Raw genomic sequence first — 22220 nt, 5'->3', positions numbered from 1 at the left:
GAATAAGATAAACAGATCCCCATCTCAAAGTTTAAGGGAGTATACTGCTTCTCATATCTTACTCACTATTATTTCCAGACATGGCAGTCTAATATAAGGCTCTTTATTTATTTATTGACCGTACCACACTCTTCCAGATGCTTGGTGAGAATGTAGCTGGTCTCGCTCCCCTCAGCGGCGTAGTCGAGTGGTACGTTCCCATTCACGTCCTGCAGAAGCGCATTGACTCCGGACTTTCAGAGTCAGCATTGTAGACAACACGGTCAAGGGTGAGGAGCATGGGGAAAAAAGAGGGAAACAAAAAGACAAAGAGAGGAGACATAAACAAATAGAGTCTTTCTCATCTTAATTCTTCAGTCAGCAATTGATGATAAACAAGCTCTCATTATCACACTGTGCCACTGCCTGAGGTACCTGAATGCAGGATGAGCAACATTACTAGACAATAGTGAGTTAAGTAACTCATTAAGAGTGAAGCCCTGAGGAGAAGGATTGGGGGACTGAGGGGGGAAGTGGTGTCTACGGTGCAGTATGGCGTATGTGGCTGGTGGGGGGCTGACTTATGATTTATGGGTCCAGAAAATCGAAGCAGGGAGCAACATGCTTAAAATTCAAGTGTTCCACACATCTGGCTTATGCTGATACAGGAATAAAATACATATATATACAGAAATGTATAGAAAATTGCAGTAAAAGTGAATGTTTCTTTGTCTGTCAGATAGTGGAATTAACACATAGCCTGTCAAGTTGGCCATTGTTAGCCTCCGGCTATAAAATAAGCAGTGATTTATCTACACAATGAAACGGAGCACAGGCTAATTTCAAGCCCTGAGCTAACACACAGATAAGTGAAGCAACGTGCTTTACATATCTCAGTCAATATATCCACTGACCAAATTTTAAAAAGAGTGTGCAAGCATTTTACACATCTACATGGGGGTAGAAGGAGAGAAAAAAAGAATGGAGTTAAAAGGAAAGGGGGGGAGGCAGGGCAATAGAAATGAGATAAGACATTAAAACCTGAAACTTCAGCAGTTTGTCTGAGATTCAGAACCCTATGGAGAATTGTCTGTCACAAATTTCCACCAACAATTGCATGGCTCCATCTATTTTGCTGGAACAGACGTTTCAAAGGGATGGTTTTTCATTTATTTTTCCATTGCGCAGCAGATTCAAGCCAGTCAGGTCATGTCAATCATGCTCACAGGTTAGGGCCAGGTTAATGAATGGATTAATTAACATTAAACATCAGCTGCTCTTTTGTGTCTATTCATGAGCAATGAGCCAACAGAGCAAGCACATTGTTCTCCACTGTCACCACACACACACATACACACACACACACACACACAGCTGCAAGGCTCCAGAGAGTGATGACGGATTTGACAGTGTGTCAGGGTGTTGAGAGATTCGTTCTGTCTTTTGAACACTGCTAGCTGTCCAGACATCACTTACTCATTGTGATACATTCTCATAAACCTCACAGACATATTGGCATGTTGACTGGGTAAAGACGTATGGATCAGGGGCAGTGATCAGAAAGGGAATCAAAGGTCTGTGTGTACGTGTGTGTGTGTGTGTGTGTGTGTGTTTGCATGCTTATTAAAGCAAAGTGTCTATTGATCTGTCTGGTTCTAGGACAAACACAAATAGCTTGGCTTTACTGAGCAGAAATCCATGCTTGATGCATCCTCTGTGGCCCCGATGTGTACCCATGTCCTGATGAGATTAAGGTTTTTCCTCTGAGAGAGGAAAATGAGGATTATGAGGAGGAGTGGTCAGTCAGTAGGTTGTTTCTCTCTCTCTCTCTCTCTCTTTCTCTCTCTCTCTCTCTCTCTCTGTGTGTGAGTAATGATGGAGAGCTGGTGAAGCTTTCAGTATTGATCAACTTTCTGCATGGCACTCCCAAACCCACTTCACTTTGAATGCTAGATAACAGCAGATATAAATATGGAGATCAGTGAATCAATGAATACCTCTCACCCCATCTGAAGTATAATCAACCAATACACATCAAGGATCTAACGTGCATACTAAAAAAATCACATTTTTAAAATGTTCTTATTTCAGAGAGTTATAAGAACATCATTCACATCTATGACAAGTGTATATTTCACAAAGATTTATAGATACACCTTCCGTCAAAACTACTCATGACTATAGACAGACTAAAAGTTGCTATGTTTGCTATTAGGGATAAATTTAAAATGTATATTCTTATATGTATATCCTTATATATTTCTGTAAAGCTGCTTTGTGACAATGTCCATTGTTAAAAGTGCTATACAAATAAAATTGAATTGAATGTTTTTGGAAATGTTTTGTTTTGTGTAGCTGGATAAAAGTAGCTATGTATTTATGTTAATAAGCTGCATTTCCTGTTACATTCTGTGTAAGAATTAAAGTTATATTCTATCCAAAATCAGAAAATTGTCAACTCAAAACAAATCTCCATTATTGCTTATGGTGTCTGGCCTTAAAGTCTTTATATTTATTATATAATTATTAGAACAAGAAAACATGCTATTGAATGTCATTGTGTTTGTCTATGCCTAAATAATTCATTGAAGCGCTACAGAAATATAGAAACCAGCAGCAATTATGGTAATGACCAAGCTTAGTCTGTACTCAAAATATTAGCTGTCAGTCTGTGACTGTAACAGCCCTCATCCATCACTTTGGCAATCTTTTGTTTTAAAAGGTACAAAGACTAAAGACAGTTTCATGTCCCTATTAACTCACACTCAAGAAGCTGTACTCCAGTACTGCTTAGTCTCCACAGTAAAGTGCCTTTCCTAACAGTCTAGCCACCCTGACTTAATACTACTTGACAATTTAATGTTTCGGATGACTGAAAGCCTTCGTCGGCACCTCCACTGATCCACCTCATACATCATGTGTTTCATAGCTGATAATAAAGCCTGGTCAAATTAGTATTAGGCTACCTGCATTTGGACAAAAAGGATTGACAAGCGGACCCTTCACCCTGGCAACCCAAACCCAAACTCAATTGTGTTATGATGGATTACCACACAGAGCCAGGATGACAGAAATACGTTTACACCATCTCTGAGTCTATTATAAGAGTGGTTGCTGGGACTAATGTTGGCCTACAGAATAGAAATATGGGTTGTGAGGGTGTGTTCTCTGAGACATGGAAGAAGCTGTGACTGCCCTAAAGTCAATACATGATGACACCGTAATCTGAATAAAATATGAAGTACCCTACTTATCTTATGTAATGAATCAACAGAGAGTACTTTAGCTATACACTCACCGAACACTTTATTGGGACCACTGTACTAATACTGGGTAGGGCCGATCTTTGCTCTCAAAACAGCTTCAATTCTTCATGGCATGGATTCCACAAGCTGTTGGAAGCATTCCTTTGAGATTCTGGTCCATGCTGATATGATTGCATGATGTGCTCTATTGGATTCAGATCCGGTGATTGGGAAGGCCAATGAAGAACACTCAACTCCCTGTCATGTTCACGAAACCAGTTTGAGACGACTTTTGCTTTATGACATGGTGCATTATCATGCTGGAAGTAGCCATTAGAAGATGTAAATTGTGCACATAGCAACAGTACTCAAATAGGCTGTTGCATTCAATCGATGATTGTTTGGTGTTAAAGGCCCAAAGTGTTCCAAGAAAACATTCCCCACACCATTATACAACCTCCGCCAGCCTGGACTGTTGACGCAAGGCAGGTTGGGTCCATGGATTCATGTTGTGGGCACCAAATTCTGTCTCTACCATCTGTGTGCCAGAGCAGAACTCAAGATTCTACGGAACAGGCTACATTTTTCCAGTCTTCAACTGTCCAGTATTGGTGAGCCTGTGCCCACTGCAGCCTCAGCTTTCTGTTAATGGCTGACAGAAGTGAAACCCGACATGGTCTTCTGCTGTTGTAGCCCATCTGCCTCAAGGCTCCACATTTTGTGCATTCTGTGATGCTTTTCTGCTCACCACAATAGTACACAGTGGTTATCTGAGTTACTGTAGGCTTTCCGTCAGCTGCCCATTCTCTGTTGACCTCTCTTATCAACAAAGCGCTTCCGTCCACAGGACTGCCCCTCACTGGATGTTTTTTTCTTTATTGCACCATTCTGAGTAAACTCTACAGACTGTTGTGAAAATCCGAGGAGATCAGCAGTTATAGAAATACTCAAACCAGCCCGTGTGGCACCAACAATCATGCCATGGTCAAAATCACTGAGATCACATTTTTCCCCATTCTGATGGTTGATGAGAACATTACCCAAAGCTCCTGGCCCATAAGTGCATAATTTTATGCATTACACTCATGCCACACAATTGGCTGATCTGATAATTGCATGAATGAGCAGGTGTACTGGTGTTTCTAATACAGTGCTTGGTGAGTGTATGTCAAAATTACACAATAAATGTGTAAAATTCTTTATGTTATCAATCAAACCCAACATAATCACAGGACATTTGTGGGGAAAAAGACCAGTGGTGGCTTAGTGGTTAAGATTCTTTGCTGACTAAAATGGTTGCAAGCTCACATTCTAGCTTTTCCAGAAATCTATTGTTGGGCTCTTGAGCAAGACCTTTAATACAGTAGCATGCTTCGATCATATTCTGCCTAAAGTTTGAGTAAAAAAAGCATCTGTAAAATTAATACATGCAAATGAAATTTGGAAGGTGCAATTTAAAACATCTAAAACAAATTCAGGCCTAGAGAAACAACAAAACATCAAGGAAAAGAACGAGGAAGGATAAAACCACATCACCAGGATAATACAAAACAATGGTAGACACCTAACTCTGATTATCCAGAAATAATGAGGGCAAATGTGCGATTAAATCTGCTCAGCCTGCTTATGGCCTCCTGTGACCTATTACACAGACACAAAGCCAGCCTTAATTGCTTCTCTCCAAACAAACCTGTTATGATAATTGGTGGCACCAGAGTAAAACCAGTACAAAAATGGGAACATATGGAGGGTTTGCTCCATAAATACATGGCGGCTCCACATGGAGGGTTTGCTCCTTAAACCTGAAGCTCATCTAAAACATGGGTTTGGTTCTCCATATTGTACTTACATGCACTGTCATGGAGCCATTACAGAGATAGCCAGGACTCCATTGCATGTTGCAATTGGCTCATATAATAAGTCAATAATAACTCAGTGATTGGGCTCCTGAGTGCCGTGACTGGCTAAATATCACCCTATAATCGGGATATCGGGAGTCCAAATCCACTGCCGTCCGTGGCTGGGTCTGCCTGCTCTCCTGGTGGAAGGGGCCTACCTTTCTTCTTCTCTGTCAATCATAGAAATGACAGCCAGTCACTGCTGTTCCAAACATTGGCTGTATTTTTTTTAATTGGTAGCCGGCTTCCCATGTGTCATATTAGATGGATACAGATAAGTACCGAGACGGGTAGTTGTCCTGGACGACTCAGCAATCAGGTGGGAATTGTCAGTGACTAAACTGGGAAACAAATGTAAAATTCAAGCAAATTCAAATTTAAATTTGAGAAAAATGTCAGTGATGTTATAACAAAAAGCAAGCTAAGTCTACAACCCTGAAACTAATGAGCTGGACATGTGTCTAAGCCAAAAAAAAAAAAAAAGTGAATCTGAAAAATGTGATGGCCCAATTTTGGAGCAAGCTCACTTGGAAGAGGGAGCACTACACAAAAATGGAAGTGGAGAGAAAGAGAGTGTATGCCTGGAGTGGGTGTGGGAGGCTTCATCCTAAAGCCAGCATTGCACTGAGGAGATAAGAGCATTAGCACAAGAGAAAATAGCCAACGGCAGCCATAAAAACAGAGAATAAGTAAAATGTGAGAGAGAGAGAGAGAGAAGGGGGGGATCAGAGGGATGAAGCACTATATATGGTTTGGTTAAAATGAAAAAGGAGAGGAAAAGAAATCAGTAATGCATGCAAATGTGAAAATATGGACAATATAGGCTGAAAGAGGATGTAGAGTGAAATTAATTAGAAGATAAACATGTGCATTATGAGGAAACACTTAATTGATGGTTGGATTTTTTGAAGGAGATTGCAAGGTTATTTGGTAATGTCCCCACAAGGATAGGAATATCTGGCAGTTTTGACCTTGAAATTATATATATATATATATGTGTGTGTGTGTGTGTGTGTGTATATATATATATATATATATATATATATATATATATATATATATATATATATATATATATATTTTTTTTTTTTTTTACAAACATAGCAGCTTTTATTTAAACAACTAAAAGAGGCAAAAGGTTTTTATTTTGTAGGTTTTAATGGAACATTGTCACAAGGACAGTAAGACAAATGTGTGTGTGTGTGTGTGTGTGTTGGAGCTGGGCTCCCTGAAGCAGGTCAGGGAGAGAGGTGCTGAAGCAGAGGTGGATGTAGAGACTGTAGGAGGCTGTGTTCAGCATGGAGGTGTATTAAGCATTTACAGTTCTGCCAGTATATAAACATCCACTTTCTGGGGACTTTTAATGCAGGGCATACAGTATACACTATAGGGCCAAAAGTTTGTCGACACCTGTGTGCGTGCGTGTGTGTGTGTGTGTGTGTGTGTGTGTGGAGGAAAGCCACGGTGAAAGCCCTGAACTATAGTATGGAGGAGCTCCAAATGTGTATCCATGGCAACGGACCAGTCCATTCTGTGAAGGCTGACTCACCTGTGTGTGTGTGTGTGTGTGCGTGTGTGTGTGCGGAGGCAGTAGAGGGAATGCTGATGTTAATGCAGCCTCAGAGAGGAGAATCCTCCAGCACTCTATCTCAATAATAATCCCACAGGAAAAACACAAGCAAGTCCCTGTGTAAGCTGCTGAAATAGCTGCTAATAAGATGTAAACATCAGTCACACCTAAACCTGTCAATCTCATCAGTGTGTGGGAGTGTGAGTGGGGGCAGGTATTCAAAACGTTGGCAGATTCTTCACCTTCTTATATATTCTGTATCTCTGTATATGTGAACTAAAAACGGGGACAATTCACAGAAGCATCTTCCAGAAAAGGAAAGGATCTACAGAGAGACTTAAACAGGCGTCCACTTTGAGGAAGTGATCGAGTGAGGGAGCAACAGTGTAAAGGCATGGTCACGTTTCACTACAAAATTGCTCAGACTGCATGATTCCAGATTGAGTATCTGTAATAAAATTTTATGCTAGATTATGGTGAGAACATCATAAAATCTCCCTGCCTGGACAAGTAGAATAAGAGTAAGTGGAAGAATAAAGTAGTGTTCCATTACTGGCATACCACTGTGCAGAAATGTGACCCACTTCATATTTAATATACCACTACGCTGAATGTGTACTACATCAATTGCTAATTTCTAATCTCATATTCCATTCTTCCATAAACTGCTCTGACTTCAGTGAGACTGTTTAATTTTACTGAGTTAAATATTTTAGTTTCTAGCTTCTGTCTCCTCAGTCATTATTGAAAAAGCATGCATTAAAATGTCGCTGTTAACGCAGGATAACGTTACTGCAATGAAAGAGTCACATTTATATCATATTTTCATGCATGAACTCAAACATTTATATCATAGCTATGTCAGATGTGCATTGAGTATCTCTGAACAAGAACGTAAAGCCTGGTATCGTCGCATCTCATGACAGTTAAACACAAGGGACAATTAAGCTCTAGGCAAACCTCCTCCTCTTCCTCCTCCTCCTCTTCCTCCTCCTCAGCTGTTCTAAGGTCATCGCTGCTGGAGTGTAAGCTTCAATTCTGGAAATCCAAGGTGTTTCAGCACAGTAGGCTACATTCACGTGAAACCACATTATCAGGACATCACAGTTTCCATAAAGAAATGAGATAACTGGAGATGAGAACAGAAACAAAACCTGCAGAAACTACAGAGGTCTGAACCTCCGTGTCGTCATAGCTACAGTAGTTATGGTTGTAAAATTCAGGCTTCAGACAGTATTTTACAGTATTAGATAATTCCTGCATTCCTAACTGCCATGAAATCCCCATAACACAGAACTACCACTCTTCCTATTCACCTATTGAATTTACATGACCAACACAACACCAAAACTAGTTATATAGGAAAATTATTAAGGGAAAAAAATCATTCAGCTCCAATTTCCAGACATTTCTCCTGTTATCTATTTTGTTGACATTTGTAACAAACTAAGTTGTAGTGTAGGATAAAGAACAATCAAGAAGTCATCCCCATTCGCAAAATAAAAGCGTTGGCTTATGTGCAAACACGAGCCCTCCTGAGAATTCCCTGGGAATTATAAGCCCGGTTAATTCCTGCATCAATCTTCCCATGGTTTTGACTCTGACCTGCATTCAAAGTTAACACCTTCCTGATTAATTACAGTTTATTTCCAGTGTGAAAATGCACATGTGAGAGGGGCTGGAAAGTGTCTCCTCTGTGCTATAATTACAGTGTAATTTCCTCTGCCTCACGAGTTCTCCTCCAATCTTCTCATACTCCACTATGCAAATGAGGCCTACTTTCAGAAATATCCATTCATACAATTCCTTATTTACACAGAAATGCACACACACATACAGACACACACACACACACACCCACCATGGAAAGCACAGCTGCAAAAATTTGCACTATACATAAACACTTTTTTTCTCACTCATACACACATACTTTCCATTGTTGACAGCAGAGCGGTTCTACATGAGAAAATATTTGCTATATTAGAGAAAAATCTCATGCAGCTCCCCCATTATCAAGGCAGTGACGTCAAGAAAATGACGAGTGAACACCACTCTGACAGAGCATACATGAATAATGCAGCTCTTCATTTCTGACATGTTTTCTGAGTTTAACTCTCATATTATACACCTCACTGAACACTGCTGCAGAGAAAGAAACAAAGAAAAAGATACAGACGGAGAAGGCATGGGGAAACACAGCTGAAAGCAAAATCTAGCCAACATCATAAAGAGAATATTTGTCTAAATAATATTTTTCTGTCTCACTCATCTGAGATACGTGTTTTTCTACGTTTCAGAGCACAGAGCATGTGCATCTACCAGGTCATGGCAATCACATATAGTATCTCCCAGAGGAATAATCCAATGACGCTGTATTAACTGTAATATTTGGCAACCTTAATCTCTAACTAGAAATATTTAACTCTGCACCAGCTGCATCACTACAACACCAAAAACTGCCTAATTGCATGTTTGGGTCCTGCCTTGCCAGCTGCTACTGTGCATCATCCTACCAGAGCAAACCAACAGCAGCATGAAGGTTACATCAAACATCAAACATCCACAACACACTTACACTTACACACACACTCCCAATGCCTATCAGATCCCAGAGCAAACAGACTGCATCTGGATGCAGTGTCACATTAGTGCTAATCAACACTCTCCCACACCTGCACCATGTGGAGGACAAATTCTCCATAAGTATCTGATTAATTAACTTTAATCCATTTTTTCTCATTTTCAACTGATTCTTCTTGAAATTTGGTTTGTCAGATATCATACCTGAATTGGTATAAACAAGGGGTATTCAACTAAAATGGGTGAAAGTCCAATTTCATAAAATCTCTTGCTTATAATTAATGATCATTGATGATTAGTTCATGCCTATTAACAAGAGTCAATTCATGTTTTATTTTGTAGTGGTGCATCATGGACTCTGAATAGAAGGTTTTCAATTTGACTCGGAGAGAATAAACGCACACATCTCTGTCCATTCATCTTTAAACATTGGTTTTTTTTCTACAAGCAATTTCATCACTAATCAGACCAGAGAGGGTTAATGAAATAAGAAATCTTTCTTCCCTTCTGATTTAATGTCTTCAGTCCAGTAGCTAGTCTCTAGTCCAATGAGCTGCCTTCAGATGAATAATTTACATAAAAGCATGTGATTAGATAAATCGCAACAGTGCGTCTGCTGCAGAAGCCATGATGGTTTGTGTTTAGAAGCAGCCGCAGAACTAGATGCTGAGCTGCTGCCAATTTTTTTCATACATTGAGCGGCTCTGCTACAGCATTTTTTCAGTTCAGTTCCCTGAAATACTTTACTGGGTTCACATCTAGTCCAACAGTTGAGGACCTTTGGTGTAGAGCTTATTTTTGGCAAAGAAGCATTTTGGGTGCTCTGCAATGTCACAGAGCAAGACCTTCAAGATATGGCCTGTGATTTTAGAGGAAGTTAGAAAATCAGCGGTCAGTGTTCCCTTCAAAGCTACGTCCCTATAATACATGCACCCGCTTTGCCTAGGCTAATACGCCTGAATGCTAGTGTGTAAAATGGGACTTTCTGAATTCTTTGTATGGCCCACATTACCTGCACCACAGATACTACAATCTCCTATTACAGATACCAGCATATCAGGTGAAGTAAAATATTATTATTATTATTATTATTATTATAATTATTATTATAATAATTATTATAATTGTTATTATTATTATTATTATTTAAAAAATAGTTATTATTATTTAAAAAATAGTTTGGATTGTTCATTCTGACATGTCTGACACGTCTCTGACAAAACATTAGTTTAAACAGTCTTTGAGTGTGTGTGTGTGTGTGTGTGTGTGTGCATAGCTACTGTTACGAGCACACAGTACATGAGCATGATGGTAAAGAAAATCAGGTTGTATGTCTACACAGGGTGTCCAGGGTTTTCTTACTAGTGACTCCACACACTCACTCAAAACCAACACCAGAGCAGGTCACTCCTCTCTTGAAGGCCAAGGCTTCAAAGGTTAGACTATCTTCACCCCTTACATTATTTACACAGACATGCACATACACATCTTACAAGCTTGCTGAGGGTGTGCCTCAATAAATTCACAATGTTGAGGTAAGGAAGGTTTGAGTCGTAGGCTGTCACGCTTCTCATCGTTTCCGCCTTATTTTCACTTTCATCCATCACTACATAATCCTCTTTAATCTTCTGGAGGAGGGCGTGACAGCGAATATGGCCAGAGGAGTAAATAAAAAATTAAATTAAAGGAAGAGGAGGCAGGCGTAAGAACTAGAGGAGGAAAACCAGCAGTGCTGAAGCAGGCAATACTATAACCGTACACATGGTATATGCATACAGTATATGACTCAAAGTGTCCAGAGGCTGACTGTTTTATGGAACTGTATTAATTTGCATAAATTGCATAATCATAGCACAGCACTCTTGAATTCTTGAATCTAATTTCTCATAAGGTGTTGATTAACTTTCTAGAACAGGATGGCTCTAAATCAAATTGCAGGTTTACACTAATGCACTAATTATGCACTAATAATTCTTATTGTTCTTGACTGATACTGACACTGTCATCAAATTATTGTTACTATAGTAACAGCTTATTCACATAATGTAAGGCAACATAATGCAAGGCTAAAAATAAACTAAATAAAATAAAGACACAATTGATATGGTGAAGCTTTCTCTAAGGAGATGTTTCAGACATGTATGTATTCAGGACAGAGGATTTAGTGCTTTGTGGTTTAGCATGACATGTTTCATTTTTGTCTTATTAACTTCAAGAAAGAGAAAAAAGATGTTGGTTTGGAAACGACTGTTTATAGCTGTTATAGCGTAAGTGATAACGGGAGCTAACTATAAACGGTTAAAGAGGAGGAATAAGAGGAATAAAACACTTCTGGATTTGCTGCTTTTGGAAAGTAATTTCAGTGTGATAACAGCACACACCACCCCAGTGCTGACTGTTTTCCTGTGTTGTGTTTTACTCATTACTTCCTTCTCTATTTTGTCATAATATTGAATACAGGGAAAGTACACTTTAAGGGAGAAATAAATCTCTAAGGTGAAAAATTCAGAATAACAGCCTCACTAACAATGTGTGTGTGTGTGTGTGTGTGTGTGTGTGTATTAATCCTCACCAAAAGCAGCAGCAGCATTATATCAGTGTGGTCACAGGCACAGGCCACATGTAGCGCAGTCCAGAGGTCTTCATCCTGCAGATTGATATTCAGGCCTCGTTCTATCAGAATCTCTGCTGCAAACACATTGTCATGGCGAGCACACTGCAGAAGAACAGAGCAGCATTATGGGTAACTGAAGCATGCTATGGGCAGGCAGCTGCCAAAATTCTAGTAGTGCTGCAGAGAGATACATCATACCAAATAATGAATAAGGTTCAAACTAATAATGGGCATTTGGGCAAATTTTGCTGAGCAGTCCACTGGTGCCTCTTGATGTCTGACTGGCGTGCTATAATGAACACACTGCTTGCTGCTGGCTTCTGTTAGACCTGGTTATTCCTGGTTATTTCACAAGTCTTGTATCTGGATTGCTTCTAAATTAATTTTAACCAATGTTCCAATTACACTCTGGCTTTCAAGGGGCCTCTTATGCCCAGATTTTGTGAGTAGTGTTGTATAAATAAAGATGTTTTAGATGTTGCACTTGGATGTTCAAACCCATTAGCAGAAGACTGTGAGTTCAGTTTCAGGACAAACAGGAGTTGATAGCAGCGAGTTTGCATCCACAGGGGTATCAGTGCAACTACCTGGAGCCTGATCAAGGCCCTTAATCCCTAACTGCTCCATGGCCAAAAAGCTGACCCCATGCTGTGATCTTTATTTTCTTTCATGTGTAAGAAGTGATAAACAAATAAACAAAAAGAAAACACATTACACATAGCAACACAATGGACAAAAAGATCACATTTCATTTATCAAAGGAAAAGAAGCCATCAGAAGAAGGAAACCTCACGGAAAGAAAGACAGAGACAGACAGAGGAGTTGTGTAAGAATTGTTTTTTCTGGGAGGACGGCTGATTGAAAGAAACACGGTGGAAGACCTCTTCAGAGGGAGCATGGCATTGGAGTGTGTTCATACCAGATGGAGCAGTGAACCTCCTGATGAGAGAACTGTGTTCAGGTCAGCTCCCTCCTTCAGTAGCTTCAGAACTGTAACAACACACACACACACACACACACACACACACAAAATACGTTAATAGCATACAAACCCCAGATGACAGTAGATATTAGTTGATTTTAGACATTTCCTGCCTACACTCTTGACTCACTCATTTTTTCTAGACGAATTAATATTTCTGACATTGTTTATTTTCTCTCACACTAAACTAATATAGCACAATAATCCTATATGCACTATATGGCCAAAAGTTTGTGGACACCTGACCATCACATTCATATGTGCTTTATATGTGCTTTTTTATGTGATTTAGTCACCCCTTTGTTCTTATAATAACCTCCAATCTTCTGGGAATCTTTCCACTAGATTTTGGAGTGTGGCCCTGGGGATTTTTTTTACATTCAGCCACAAGAGCATTAGTGAGATCAGGCACTGATGTTGAGCGAGGAGGCCTGGGGCACAGCTGGTGTTCCAGTTCATCCAACAGAACTGTGTTCAGAGGGGTTGAGGTCAGGACTCTCTGCAGGCCACTGAAGTTCTTCTCTTGGCAAACCCTGTCTTCATGGACATAGCTTTGTGCACTGGGGCATTGTCAGTTTGGCCCCTTAGTTCCAGTGAAGGGAAATTGTAATGCTACAGCGTACAAAGACATACTATACAATTGTGTGTTTCCAGCTTTGTGGCAGTTTAATGAAGGCCCACATATGGGTGTGATATTCAAGTGTCCACAAACTTTTGGCCCTATATATAGTGTATACTGTATGCCCTGCATTAAAAGTCCCCAGAGAGTGGATGTTTATATACTGGCAGAACTGTAAATGCTTAATACACCTCCATGCTGAACACAGCCTCCTACAGTCTCTACATCCACCTCTGCTTCAGCACCTCTCTCCCTGACCTGCTTCAGGGAGCCCAGCTCCAACACACAAACACACACACACACACACACACACACACACAGGCCAGAATCCAGTGCCATTTTAGTGTCACTCTATTTAGCTTCAGATAGTAAAGCATTTCTTGTGCTCCTGGTAATCAGCATGAGATGTTGATAAGATGTTGAAATAATCAGCGATGACAAAAGGAAAAGAATCTGGCATTGACCTGCACTGATAAGATGATGAATAGAATGCTGTCACCAGCTTTTGTGGTGTGAATCTCCTCATTAAGTATAACAATGATTTATGATATCATTTCTTTGACACTGGGCTAATAAGACAGACAAGCTAAAACAGCAATAAATTATCATAGAGAAGAAAACATCAAATGCTTTTCAAGGGATAATCATTACTAACAATGTAGTCAAAAACTATGTAGACAAAAATATATGATTCACAATATTACCATCTATTGAATCCGGCTAGTTTCTTCATTTCAGGCTTCTGTTTACATTTTTAAGGCCCTTATTTTTAAGGAATTGAACATATTAATGCCCAGCATTACATTTTTGTCTTGTCGATACCACAGAGTTTCAGCAATACAAAAATGTTATTCAGCGTAAGGAAGTATACCATTTCTATTATATCAGACATACACTTATTCATTCACGTAATGGTGGTTGGGCTGGTGTGTGACATATAAGTGTCACTTGATAATGTTAATGACTTTCTTATGTGTGGCAGCCTGGGAAAACTCTTTCTCAAGCTTTCCTGAAGTGAAATACTTCTCGTTTGTACATATCTCAATCATATGTAAAGTTATAACTCTGATTATAAAAACACTCAGCTAGCAAGGTTCCAGAAATCTGTTGGCAGAATGACTGTATTTACTACAGCGATTAACTGGCTCCTTATACAACGTGAGTTTTTCAGGAACAAATAAAAACATTTCCATGTTGTTTTAGTGAAATTGAGTTTGAGGTTTCAAAGTAGAAAAACACAATTTTCTGGTTTTCCAGAATTCAGTCACAGTGACATCCAATGGGACCGCCACACATATTGTTATATTTTGTGTTATGTCTGTTGTTGTGTTAAATTTCCCTCAAAAGACAATAAAATAGAAGTGATGATCGATGTATCTCACAGGGCATCACTATCATCAGAAAGGGTGAGATCACTGAGGAGATGGGGAATCCTTGTCACTGTTTTCTTTGCAATAAAATTTAACTATCCTTGCACTTATGCATCCTAGGAGTGACAGCTAGTGCACAAGTCTGCATCAGCCACAGTACATTTACCCTGAGCTTAAGCTTAACCTCTTATTTTCAGTACTCATTGGGAAAAAGATGACATTTGACCACAATCATACACACCCCATTAAACATTACAGTGTGGAAATGCTCTAATCCTCCAAATCCATATCCCCTGTTCCTTAAGCTAGTCACTATGTTGCTTCTGTTCCAATATGGTACTGTGATAAATGAGAAAAGCTTAAGGAATGATTAGCTGAGTGATCTCCAACATGAAATGGATTCCCAAGCTATAATATGCTGAGCTGACAATACGGGAAAATAAAAATGAATGAAGACACTGCAGAGGAAATGATGATGAATGTATGCTGTAAAAAGGACTCTGTCGATGCAATCAGGGCCTATTTAGTGATAACTATTGTATAGACTGTCCAGTGTCCTCCCAGGACTCCTATTCCCAATACGCTCATACTGAATATCCTTTCAACACACTTAGTACTGTTTGCCTTAACTTTTCTACAACTGTACACGGTAATGATTTGTAATGCCACTATCTGGTATCACCCAGAAGAGAATGGGTTCCCTCCTGAGTCTGGTTCTTCTCAATTTTTCTTCCTCATGTCATCTCAAGGAATTTTTCCTTGCCATTTCTGTAAGGCTGCTTTATGATGATGTCTGTTGTTAAAATGTACTCTACAGATACAATTTAAATCAAAACAGATTTGAAAAAATTATTGTATAATGATCATATAGTACTATTGTATAGGGATATTATATAGGGACTCATATTGGACAAAATATTCATCTATACCACCAAACCTCCCGTGGCTTCCGCTTCCAGTGTAATTACAATCCATAGTGAAATATGCATTCAAAGCCAGTAACATCTGCACCATCTGCCAGTTTGGTTGGAAAAGACCTCATCAAGACTCAAAAACCATAATAGCAAGAGAAGGGTAATGGCTAATTATGCCATGATCAGCCTGGTTATGCATCTCCTCTCCCACTGTGCTTCAGTGGTACAGCCCTTATGGGAGTTGCTGCACTAAAGGTAATGATACATTTCCCCAAAATGTTGTGCATTTAATTGCCTATTGTGTTCTCCACATAGCTGGACATGACACACATACTCTTGGCTTAAAGTCCCCTTGCCTCGTTATTCAATTGACGACATGTGATAATGACTGAATATGTTCATATTCAGTGTTATTGTTAATACAGGATTTCAGCAAAATTCCTTAACCTCATAGCCTGTACAGTGGCTCTGTTAAGTGCACTAATACTGTATGCTGTATGTAATACTGAACAACACCAATAAAAATTCAAGATGTGCCACAATGACAACAACCATTTTTATGTAAGATTTTCAGATAAACACCCATCCAGGAAATGTCTACATAGCTGCTTGATTAAAACCACTTACAATTTGTAATAGCACAATCCTGAAATGCTCACTGTGCTTCATACAGAGATCTCAATTCAATCCAGCTCAATCAGCGCAGTTCATTTCAGAGTTCAGACAGCAGACTAGCATGCCAGCTACACTATTAATCAGTCAGGCCAATCTGCAATCATTAGCAAAGCGGGTTTCTTAATTAATTTCTCAGGGCCTGAGGAAGTCCCTTTTCTCAAACGAGCAGGGGTTGAGAGCTTTCACAGACACCATTGTGTCACAGGCTAGACACTTCCTCACTAGGTACAAAGGTTTAGCATCTTCCCAGGGGTTAGTAGGCATACATTAAGAAATGTCTATAACACCTTCTGTTTTACCACATTATATCCAGAGGTGTTAATCCCTCATCTAGCTTATTATAATTGAACAGTATTAGATCCAGAGCAAGTCCCCTTACGAGCAGGTAATGATTTAGACAGCAATAGATCCACTTGAGCACAGAACTGGAAAATAAGCACATCCATGGTCGAAGAAGGGCTGATCTTATTCTGACTGTGGAGAGAGAGCAGGGTACATTACCTAGAGCTAAAGAGTCTTTGAAGTACATCTGTTAGTCAGTTAAGCACAGGGCACCGTAGGGGATACACAGACTACTTTTACAGCTCACTACTGACTGTGAATAAATGGAGGTCGAGAGGCACACACAACCCTCTGATGTTCCTTTCCTCCACATGCCCTTCTTTGCCTAGAACAGTACTGTCTGGATAAAATGCTCTCAAATGTCCCCTTTTTATATACTAGAGGATATTCATGCATCATCTGATTCCTGCTGCAACAGTTCCAACATGCCAGAGGCTGTTCTCCTTAGAGAACAATCTCTCTTCTGGATTTTCAGGGCCAGACAGAGCGCACTGGACAGAACCATAGCGCTTTCCAGTGCATGAGCCCCTGTCAGGGTGAATCAATGCCAATCAAATCCAAGGCACCCTGTTCTTAACAAAGAAATCCCAGAAATTCCTTCACTGGGTTCATTTGTCTTGTATTACTTGATGCCTTGCAATGTCCATTAATTCCTTCCATACATACCACCTGCACTCCAGGTTTGGGAACCTGAATCCGAATCCCTTTTGAATTGCATGATGTGATGGGGGTCTTCACTCCACCCCTACCATTTCTTTTAACATACAATGAACGAAATGTCTCATGGAATGTAAGTCATTATATGATAATATGTTAAAAATTATTGCATTTACATAACATCATAAACACCCATTAAAATATAAATGTAGTAAGGAAAGGGCAAAAAAATGTGCAAGGAGCATCACTACAGTGGAGTGAAGGAGATCAACTTTTGCCTGATAAGGAAAATGCTATTCTACCTCTGTGCTTATTGTTATTAACCTAACGGATTTCATGTCAATGGATGCCGCATGCAACAGGGGGCAAAACGTGCAGATCGTAACGGAAAACGGCACCCCAGCTATTGGATTCATATGTGGCGTTTCCATGGAAACCAGGCATGATGGTAAAGCATGAGAGCTGGGAAAAGGGCAAGAAAGAGAACGACGGGCAGAGAAGAAGAAGATGGGTGAAGAAATACAAACGGTGAATAAGAAAATAAAGGCTGTGAGCAAGAGGGGATGTACTGAGGGAAAAAAAATAAGAGCTACGAGAGACGATGCAGAGAATGTGAGCCATTGCTTGCTGCACGTGAAACAAGCTTAGCTGAGCAGAACCAGCTTGAATTGAATTGGATTGCTCTAGGGGAATGGATGGGCAGGAGAGAGGAGTGGGTGGGAGAAGGTTTTGGACCAGTACACATTTACAGTACACTCTCTCTCTCTCTGAGTGGGAAACTGGATGTTCAAACCAAAATGGTGACACCTTCTCCCTTTCCAGTCGTTACAGGAAGCTGCATATAGATGACTCATTGCACAGAAATGAAATTTTAAACCTCCCGCTTAGCACACCTAATGGAATAGAGAGGATCTTGTGTCAGATGGCTAAAAGCCCAATGAGCTAACAAAGTCCCAAAGACAGGTACATTGTTTCCTTTCAGCTTTAAAATGTTCTGTGCAAGATCTATCTATTGTGAAACCAGAAACCAGAACCAGCATTTATATGTCTGTTTCATAAGGCACTTCAGCTGAGCATGATACAGTGTGGGATGTTACAGATACTATCCATTATTGTCAGATTTAAAAGGCACAGGCATCCATGCTTGATCCAAATGGGAAAGTACTCGTTAGATAATGCACTACACTCACGGAGAACGCTAGAGAAGGGTCCAGAGCCAGCACTGTCTCTGGGGGCTTTTATTCTATGTATTACAACAAGCAGAGAGAAAGAGAGAGAGAAGGGTCGAGAGAGATAGTAGAATAGTAAGAGTGAGAGAGTACTTTTTTTTTCTCTGAGTTCATCTCTGTCCTCCATCACATCATTCCATCATTTTCATAAAATTGACTTTCCACATATAAACATCTGCTACTGCACTTGAAAGCTGGCTCTTTCTCTTCTTCAGCTCTGATTCCTCACATCATTTCCTCTTCTCATTTGTACCACCATCACTGACATGAAATCCCTACAAAAAAAATCCCTACAAGCAAAATCCAAACAAGTCTTGCCAAACAGAAAACCATTGTGTTCACAATTTGATGTCCTGATTGTATACCACCTAGAATTTCAGTCAAGCATGGATGCTTCATGTTTCAAAATTGCCTTTGGAGCTAAAGCTTTTTTTTTTTTTTTTTAAATCTAGCTACAAGTGTTGAATACTAGGAATAAGTCCAGGATTGGGTAGTGGAGGATTTTAAATGAAATCAGCCAGGCAGAACCACGTATAGAGCAGAGACCTACTGATTCCAATCGCGTTCTCTCCTCTTATCACCAGCCTGGAGAAGCGCACTCTGAATCTATTATAGCTCCACACAGGAACATCACCAGTACCACAGACTCCTCACACTGGACATGAAAAACTATCATTTCTAATCATTTAGTTCTTCTGTCCAAATGAATACTAAACAAGGGTGATGCTCATTATAGGTTTCATGTACAGTGGTTATGTTCATAGTTTACCAAGCCTGGTACTAGAGCTAGAGTAACTTCACTAATCTACAACACGAGCTCCTGTCCATTACAATCCAACTGTTAATGTACAGTATTTAGAAACTGTGGCAAGTATAGAAAATGCATATTAGTTTGACTTTTGATTATGGGTTTTGTGCATATTAGTAGAATAGATTGAGGCATCTTCCACAGAATTAAATAAAGTGCCTACATTGAATTTAGCAAAACAATTTTTTATTTTCACTGTAACAGTTTTGACTGACAACACTAGCTAGCTCCCTGATAGCAAGCTATTTTGATGGGATTTCTAAATTTTTAAGCCATAAAATGTGTCAATTTTGGCACAGTGCAAAAATAATTCAATCACTGAACTCAAGTTAGCACGAATCATGCTACTGTGCAGCTTTCAACATAGCATGCTTTTGTTAAGTTTTGGATAGCAATTAGCTTGGGTGCTAATGCAAATTTAACTACTGAGTTGACTCTTTCCAGCAGGGATGCATGCTAGTTTCTGGCTTCAAGTATACATCCTTACAGTAGGAAAAGCAAAATAATTTATATCGTCATATGGACTTGATACAATAAGGTTTGCCACTGAAAGCAATGCTTATTTCAAGACACAAACTGGAAAAAAATCTAAGTCATGACCATGCCTGATGTTTGTAACCTTTTAACTTCTCTGCCTTGTGCTGACTGTAATATGTAATCTTCTTTAATTATCGTGAAAGAGATGAGCTGCTGTGGGATAATTTAGAGCTATTAACTGAGATAGATACCATAGTAACATAGAAGACATAATGCTTGGCAATGGTCTTCCCACACAGATGCTGAAGTCAACTGCAGCGCAGAACAGCACAGATGAACATAAAACTTTAGCTAATGGTCAAGAAGTCAGAAGGAAATAATTAAGGTGGGCAATTAAAAGCATATATTTCCTTCAGTAGTTTATGATTCTCTGGATTTTCAACCTGTATTCTGAATATTATAAAAAGATTTCACCAGATACATGGCATTTTTTAAAATGTCATACACTGGCCTTTCTTGTTTTTTTTTCTGTCCCATTATAGTATCTGTTATTTCTGACTTGGTGGAGTCAGACCAGCATTTTATGTACAATGTTTAGTGAATATTTATGTTTTATAGGAAGATATGTCTCTCATGTACCTTCAGTATATTTTTTCCCCACTATTAAAGTTGTTTGTTAATGTAACTATTACTAAGCCTGTTGTTAGAAATATTGTTTCTCTGTTACTGTGATTGGAAATACTGAGCTGGACAGTTGTGCTTGTGTGCTTTTGTCGCTTACATTTTGAAATTAAGAAAACAGTAGATCACAAAAATGTGTGCTGTGTATCCAAGAAAAAGCAACCATGACTGAAATTCTCGCAGTGTTTAGTATAGCGTATACAATATTCATACTTATGTAAAATGCACGTAACTGGGAAGTGTACTAAAGTAAAAATTAAACTTACCGACAAGTAAACTAATTGAGTAGAAGTTTTAAAGTGTCTGATAGTTTTCTACTTAAGTATTAAAAGTACTTTTAAGAACCTGAATCCCTTTAGTACACTGTTGTCACTGTAATGCAGTCTTCGGTGTTCCTCAGTAGATATCAGACTGCAAGCTAATTTGATGAGTTTTCCGATTTTTTTTAAGCCATAAAATGTGTCCACAGTCAATTTCATTACAGTGCGAAAATCATTTAATCACTGATTTCAAGCTAGCACTAATGATGCTTGTATACAGCTTTCAACACGTTTTAGCTCATTTTCGGGCAGCAGTTACTTCAGGTGCTAATGCAATTTACACATGTAACCAGACAGGCATGGCCTAATGGTTAGAGAGTTGGACTTGCAACACGAAGGTGAACCTGAAGGTTGTGGGTTCAAGTCTCAGGTCCGGCAGGGATTGTAGGTGGGGGGAGTGGAAGAGCGCGTGTGTGTGTGTGCACTTGGATGGGTTAAGTGCAGAGCACAAATTCCGAGTATAGGTCACCATACTTGGCCACAAGTCACTTCATAATGTCATATGACAATGTTTTACTGTCTACACAATTTGAAAAAGCTAAAGGTTGTGTATTACGATATAGCCAATTGTTTCGTCAACTAGTACACTGACATTATAATTAATTCAGATAGAGTGAGAGAAATTAACAGACTAAAATATTATATATTATAATAACCATTTTAATAACTTTGGTGTCTCCTTCGATGTAATAGAAATAGTGTATCATTAGCAAACAAGCCACATCTTTAAACTGGTAGTTGATTGATTTGCAGATCTGAAATGTTGTTTTGACGTTTGGAAAACCAAAATTATGAAGACTAAGCAGTAAAGGGTTAATATTAAACTCTAAACAATAATATTACATATAAGTAAAATGATTTATTTGCTTTCAAAACAACAATAAGGTGAAAGTCATAGTAAAACAGGAATGATAATACTTATATTAAGCAGAAAATGTATTTAAGTACAGTAACATGATATTTCTAATTCTTTATTATACACCAGGTTAAGAGACTGTGAAAAGAATACTGTATGAATAAAGATGATGATCTTCCAATGCCACTCTCAGACTTGCAAATAAGAGCACGAGAGCTGTGATTATATCAAGGCAGCATTTTGTATTATATGCAAAAGGTGAAATCGAAAACCTGCTAGCATTCACTAAAGTCTTCTGGTCTATTCATATCTGTGGATATCATCAAATTTATAATGGTAGATAGCACAAAATTCAATACCAACCCAATAAGAGCACAAGACCTGTAGCAAACACACCCCACATC

The 22220-nt window shown here is 39.1% G+C and overlaps 1 protein-coding gene across 7 annotated transcripts in view; it reads right to left on the bottom strand.

Annotated features, from left to right (window-relative positions):
* Positions 1 to 22220, bottom strand: part of myo16 (myosin XVI) — a 131164-nt gene that overhangs the window by 70210 nt on the left and 38734 nt on the right. For all 7 annotated transcript variants that reach the window (XM_026912475.3, XM_034304625.2, XM_026912472.3 and 4 more), the window contains 3 exons: positions 12806 to 12876; positions 11845 to 11988; positions 125 to 233 (listed from right to left, as the gene is read on the bottom strand). In XM_026912475.3, coding sequence (XP_026768276.3) covers positions 125 to 233; positions 11845 to 11988; positions 12806 to 12876 — 324 coding nt within the window. The remainder of the gene's footprint in view (positions 1 to 124; positions 234 to 11844; positions 11989 to 12805; positions 12877 to 22220) is intronic.

The sequence above is a fragment of the Pangasianodon hypophthalmus genome, chromosome 5 (genome assembly GCF_027358585.1).
Source record: "Pangasianodon hypophthalmus isolate fPanHyp1 chromosome 5, fPanHyp1.pri, whole genome shotgun sequence".
In the NCBI taxonomy this organism is placed as follows: domain Eukaryota; kingdom Metazoa; phylum Chordata; class Actinopteri; order Siluriformes; family Pangasiidae; genus Pangasianodon; species Pangasianodon hypophthalmus.
The sequence above is the reverse complement of the archived record's forward strand: the minus strand, read 5'-3'. Positions and strand labels throughout refer to the sequence as shown.